The sequence below is a fragment of the Astatotilapia calliptera genome, chromosome 7 (genome assembly GCF_900246225.1).
Source record: "Astatotilapia calliptera chromosome 7, fAstCal1.2, whole genome shotgun sequence".
NCBI lineage: Eukaryota > Metazoa > Chordata > Actinopteri > Cichliformes > Cichlidae > Astatotilapia > Astatotilapia calliptera.
This window is the reverse complement of record NC_039308.1, coordinates 48,167,153-48,173,756: the sequence shown is the minus strand read 5'-3', so window position 1 is coordinate 48,173,756 and position 6,604 is coordinate 48,167,153. Positions and strand designations below refer to the sequence as shown.

The 6,604-nt window shown below is 42.4% G+C and overlaps 1 protein-coding gene across 1 annotated transcript; it reads right to left on the bottom strand.

Moving 5' to 3' along the window:
• Nucleotides 1-3,117: 3,117 nt before the first annotated feature.
• On the bottom strand, nucleotides 3,118-4,078 carry LOC113026449 (dispanin subfamily A member 2b-like). Its single transcript, XM_026175257.1, has 2 exons — nucleotides 3,771-4,078; nucleotides 3,118-3,532 (listed from the first exon to the last, which is right to left on the bottom strand). The coding sequence occupies exons 1-2, from the start codon at nucleotides 3,993-3,995 to the stop codon at nucleotides 3,326-3,328; spliced, it is 432 nt and encodes a 143-aa protein (XP_026031042.1). The 5' UTR covers nucleotides 3,996-4,078; the 3' UTR covers nucleotides 3,118-3,325.
• Nucleotides 4,079-6,604: the final 2,526 nt, after the last annotated feature.

The following is a 6,604-nucleotide window of genomic DNA, read 5'->3' as shown; positions in this document are numbered from 1 at the left end:
ACTTAGAAAACAGGAAATACTTTGTATCAATAGGTAACTTCACATCCGAGCAGACAAGTATCACATGTGAAGTTCCCCAAGGTTCCATCTTGGGACCCCCTCTGTTTAACATTTACATGCTCCCACTAGCACAGATTATAAAGAACAACAAAATAAACTACCACAGCTATGCAGATGACACACAAATATATATCACAATGTCACCAGTAGACCAAGGCCCTGAACAGGCTCTTGGTAAATGCATTGAGGAAATTAATGACTGGTTGTGCCACAATTTTCTCCAACTAAACAAAAACAAAACTGAAGTAATAGTCTTTGGCGCCAAAGAAAAACGATTACAGGTCACCAGAGAACTTCAATCTATACACCTAAAAACCACAAACCAGGCGAGAAATTTGGGTGTAGTGATGGATGCAGACCTAAACTTAGAAAAACACATTAAGACAATAACAAAATCAGCTTACTTTCACCTCAAGAATATTTCAAGGATAAAAGATCTGATGTCTCAACAGGATCTGGAAAAACTAGTCCATGCATTCATCTTTAGTAGGCTTGATTACTGTAACAGCATCTTTACAGGTCTACCTAAAAAAATCAGTCAGACAACTACAGCTCATTCAGAACTCTGCTGCTCGAGTCCTCACTAAGACCAAAAAAGTGGACCACATCAGTCCAGCTCTGAGGTCTTTACACTGGCTGCCTGTCTGTGAGAGGATATGTCATGGTCGGCTGTGTGGCAGGCAGGCAGGAGTGGTGGACCCAAAATGCAGGATTCTTAGGAAACGAGGTTTCAACTGAAAATGCAGCTTTAAACATCAAGATAAAATAAAACTCACAAAAGTAGTGATGGCCCGCTTGAAGCTGAAGCTCCGGTGCGTGTGTCAAAAAAATCAACACACTGCTTCAGAAGCACTGTATCGAAGCTTGATTTGTTTGGCCAGAGTCACGTGATCGGGGACGTCCGAAGCTTCATTTGGAACCTAACTGCTTTGGTATCTGATTCAATGGTTTATAAGGAAGCGAGTCATTCACGGGATTTGTGGAGTGTTTTGATGGTGACAGATAGCGAAACACTGATCATTCCACTGAGAAATTTGGAGCCAGCGAGGAATAGAGGGGGTTCTGTTGTGTGGGAGAATTTTGAGTTGATTTTTGTCAATCGGGTGAGTTTTCCAGCTTTGTGTTCTGGCCGTTTACTTTTGTTTTGTGCGTGTTTATTATATCTGAAAACGGGAAAAAGGTAAAATGTCAAAAATCTGCTTCCATAATATAAATATCATTAAATAACTTAAAACTTAAAAAACTTCCACTTGACTCTTTATATGTAATGTTGTAAAAATATATATTTTATTGTTTAATTAATCTGAAAATGTTAGTCTGCCAAATGTGCAGCAATTGAATTTATTTATTCTCTTTAGCTGATAGTTGGTGGGGCCCAGGTAGACTGTAAAACTGCATCTCTACCAGTTTCTGTGCACTCCAGCCTCCTCTGGGCCATGTGAAGGGATTTTCCTTAAGGCAGGATAAATGATCTCCACCAAAAGGAACAGGTTCTGCCATCGCACATTAGAACAAATTCTCTTTTTAAATAAAAATGAAAAAGGGTTACCTTAAATGCATCATGTTTTTAATTTGCAATTTCATAAGCATTTTCCTTTCCATTTCACAATCAATTCTACCCCCAGGTCAAAAATATGTCTGGGAAAATTTCCCTACTATAATATTATTTATAAATGCACCTGTCTAGCGATTAATTGCATAAGTGCATGGAGGCAGGACCTCACAGCAGAAGCATACTCCATAATGTGTTGTACATAATTATATGTATATATTATATGTAACGTGGTATTTTTTTCAATTATTGTATTTACTAACATCAAGAACTCACAAGCAAAGGAAGACCACACCATGATGCATGTTTAAACAAGGAGAGTTTACTGGTCAAAACTATTTATTAAACAAATAAAACACATTTTTTTAACCACCAAAAAAAATACAGGTTCAAAGCAACACAACAGCGGCCCAATATCAGACAAAACTCCACTGTGTAGAGTAGGCGATCGTAATGAAGCAGTTGGTTTTATTTTGTGGATTCAAGCTGCTCTTTGTATTTTTGGCCACCAGATGTCACCAGAGAGGACTGTGTTGAAAAGCTTCGAGTAATTAACCGTTTTTCAATACAAGCTTCAGTGCTTCAGAAAGCTTCATTTGGCCATCACTACACAAAAGCAAACAAAACTCTAAACTGAGATGCAGGCAGACTGGAAATCATGAACAAACAGCAAGTGAGGGTGAACAGACGTTAAGTTGCAGTCATCCTCAGTGTGTTTGGATCAACGTAAAAATGTGATTAAGGTTTTTCACACACTCAATAAAAATCAGCTCCCATTCAATGCACAGAACAAAAAATGGATAAATAACTTCTCCCACTAATGTCAACAGAGTAATTACATGTTAACATATATGTAGGCTACAACAAATAAAATTGAATATACTGGATGAGTAACAAGCCATGCCTGCCTTAAAATTAAAATTATGTTCCATCAGGGTGACGATGTAATTGTTATATTTGTGTGTATAATGTAATGGGTTTCTGCAGTGATGGCTTTGATATGATTTAATCATTAATGTTGTGCACATTCAGATGTCCGATATGGGCAAAGTTTATTGCTTTTTAAATAAAAAAAAAACTATTACTACTTCAGATTCTGTTCGTTTACAATTCATTTGTTATTTAAATGCATGCATTCTTGTGCATATTTTCAGATGTGATCAACTTTTAAAGCAAAACAATGAATAAATAATACTTCTTTTATTAGTTCCTTTATATTGGTTTGAAGTTTATTGTTACCTGTTGCTTACAAGCTGCCTCAAATGTCTGGCCCAGGGACATTTCTTGGTTTGAAAATCTGATCCAACTAAATTTATAACTGCTGTAGTATTTTTTGGAAATGCACATGAGTGAAACATAGTCACTTTATCTATTTTCAGAGAAGGAAAACATCACTCTGCCCTTTTCCCCACTCATGATATTAAACTATGTTACCGGTTGGGGGAAAAAAGAAAGTTAAAAAAAGAAAAGAAAATTATAAGTAGTCAAAAATGTGTAAAGCACAGTAAAATAGAGAGACATTTATTGAAATGTGAAGCTTTTTATTTCTTAACGATTTACTAACAGGATTTATGCATCAACTAACAAAGTCTGAAAACAAAACTTGTCAGTAAAGAAATAGAGAAGACTTCCATTTAAGATTTTTGTAAAATGGCTTTTTTTCCCCCCCCAGATGATGCATTTAAAAAGTTATAGAAGGTTGCAAAATTTATTTTAATACGAAAACCCATACTGTTCTCTGGGTGAATTTAAATTAGGAGTACGGTATGAAACTATAGTAGTAGTGAGAACAGTAATCCCAATTATTAAAGCGCAGAACACAGTCGAAACTATGATTGTGGAGATAATGTTGAGACAGCGAGCAGTGGAGCCATAACGTCGTGCACCATCCACATCTCCAACCACCTTCCTGTCTCTGGCCTGGAAGGATGAAAACATTTTATACACTTTAAAAACTTTAATATCTGACATTTCCTGTGTTGCTATTACTACTTCTGGTCAGCCATTTGTTCTATTATTTTTAACTTATTCTCACTTTTTAGGTTTTATTTTACTGAGCTCTGTCCTGTACCATTTTATTTTGACCCCCCACCCCACACACACACACACACACACACAAACACTTCTAAGAAATTAAAATTTGTTACCATAAACTCACCTTGATGGAATAAATGAGAGCTGCAAGTCCAAGGCAAAAAGGATTTGCGTAGGCAAAGCAGCAGATTGACCAGATGATATGGTCTTGCGGGTATTCAATGATGACTGGTACATCTGTGTTGATGTTCACAGCAGTCTGCTGGACCACTGCAGGCTGAATAGGGAGTCCACCATAATTCACGCCCTGCAATGGCACGTCTTCAGTCGGGTAATCTGGAGGATTCATCACTCAAACTGTTCTCAGCTCAGCTGCAATGTGGAGAGGAGAAAGTTGTACAAGAACAAGAGACTCACCACAAGTTGTGGCTTTTGAAGCTTTTGGGGGTTGGAACAGGAAGCTCATGAAAACCAGATCTACAACTATTTCATCACTACAAAATACAATAACACACTAAGAATGCATCAAACTGTCACATTTCTAAATATGAACCTGCAAAAAAAATGTATTCATAGCAATGCCAGGTATAGTTTATTAGCTGGATTTAAATGTAATACTGATGTTGTGCTCCTCAGATGATGAAACTACAGTGGGCCAAAAAAGCATTTAGTCAGCCACCAATTGTGCAAGTCGTCCCACTTAAAAAGAATCATATTGTCTGATTTTTAAAGAATTTATTTGAAAATTATGGTGGAATATAAATATCTGGTCAACTACAAACAAGCAAGATTTCTGGCTCTGAGAGACCTTTGATCCTCTGTCCTCCACTTGTTGTCTGTATTAATGGCACCTGTTTGAACTCATTATCAGTATAAAAGACACCTGTCTACAACCTCAAACAGTCACACTCCAAAATCCACAGACAGACAGAATCCACACACTTAACCTGTTACAAATTTTGCTTGAAAAGTCCGCTTTGCATAGCAGATTGAAGACTTGAGGAAATACACACTGTTCAAGAAAACAAATGATCAGCATTACTCCAAAGTGGCAAAGCTCATGTAAATACTAATGTATAGTTTAAATTGTATGTCATAACCTACCAATGTCTTGTGTTTGAAATTTAAATGATTTGTTTAAACCCACTGATGAACTTTGAACTGATGAACGTATTATCGAGATAATAATAATCTATTATCGAGATTATGAGTTCAGCTGCATTCAAATGATGGGAGTGAATTCTGTTTGCATTAGGTATGTCCTGAGTTGTCACGGATTGCCGGGGCAAGCCGTGTGGAATGTAGAAAAGGACCCAAAAGGCAGCAGCTCTGGAGCAGGTGAGTGTTTATTTAACAAAAGAAAATACAAACAGCAATGGCGTGGGTGAAGGTGAAACAGGAAAACCTAAACTGGGTAAAACTAACAAAACAAACCAGAAACGAAGATGCAGAGGTCCGGGGAAATACATACGGAGAGACGCAGGGAGACCGAGGGGAAACAACACAGACGAACCAGCAACTACTAAGACAGAAAATACAACTTAAATATACTCAGAGAACACAGGGAGATTACACACAGGTGGGAGACACAGCTGGGAGTGATAAACATGATGAGACTAGGGAGGCAAACTGAAAACACTCACATAAGACGCAGACCTTCACAATAAAACAGGAACTTGCACATGAAAGGACACAAACTAAGAAACGCGGACTGGATACAGGAACACACGGGCAGAACAGAGTAAACACTAACCAGAGGAAGAACAGAACCAAAATCGTGAAGAGAAAACACAAAACGCTGGGTCAAAAGGACCCAGGATCATGACAGAACCCCCCCCCCCCTCAAGGGCTGGCTCCTGACAGCCCAAAAAAAACCAGAAAACCCGACCAGGGCGGGCGGAGGGGGCCCAGGACGGAGGGCACGAGGCAAAACAAAACAGGAGCACCAGAAGACAAAAAGAAAAACAAAACACAAGACCAAAACCAAAAGAAAAGCACACCAAAGCACAGGAAAACAGAGTCCAAAACAGAAAAGTTCAGGGGGCCGGCCAGGGGGCCGACCGCACAGGAGTCCAAACAGTTCAGGGGGCTGGCCGTGCGGAAGGCAACGGCGGCCACTCAGGCGATGGCGGTCCGGGAGCCGGCCGTGCGGAAGGCAACGGCGGCCACTCAGGCGATGGCGGTCCGGGGGCCGGCCGTGCGGAAGGCAACGGCGGCCACTCAGGCGACGAGGGTCCGGGGGCCGGCCGCGCGGAAGGCAACGGCGGCCACTCAGGCGACGAGGGTCCGGGGGCCGGCCGCGCGGAAGGCAACGGCGGCGATGAGGGAGACGACGGAGCAGTTCAGGGGGCCGACCGCGCGGAAGGCAGCGGCGGCGACTCAGGCGATGGTGATCCGGACCAGGCGAAGCACAGGCTGAAGCTGGACCAGGCGAAGCACAGGCAGAAGCTAGACCAGGCGAGGATGAAGACTCGGATGAAGCGGGACCAGGCGAGGATGAAGACTCGGATGAAGCGGGACCAGGCGAGGATGAAGACTCGGATGAAGCGGGACCAGGCGAGGATGAAGACTCGGATGAAGCGGGACCAGGCAAGGATGAAGACTCGGATGAAGCGGGACCAGGCGAGGATGAAGGCTCTGAGGCTAGACCAGACGAGGCTGAAGGCCCTGAGGCTGGACCAGGCGAGGAGGACGATGAAGCTGCAGCAGGCGAGGAGGACGATGAAGCTGCAGCAGGTGAGGAGGACGATGAAGCTGCAGCAGGTGAGGAGGACGATGAAGCTGCAGCCGGCGGCTGGACGGGCTCCTTGGGCCCCCCAGCTGATGAGGTAGGGAGCTGGACGGGCTCCTCGGGCCCTCCAGCTGACGAGGCAGGAAGCAAGGGCCGGAGTGGTCCCTCGGACCCTCCAGCGGAGACATGAGACGAAAACCGGAGCGGTCCCTCGGACCCTCCAGCGG

What these genes read in the sequence shown, in the direction of transcription:
- LOC113026449 (XM_026175257.1), bottom strand. Translation starts at nt 3,995, where the DNA reads ATGAATCCTCCAGATTACCCGACTGAAGACGTGCCATTGCAGGGCGTG. An exon ending in CTCTCATTTATTCCATCAAG is followed by an intron (nt 3,533 to 3,770) that starts GTGAGTTTATGG and finishes TCATCCTTCCAG; the next exon opens with GCCAGAGACAGGAAGGTGGT.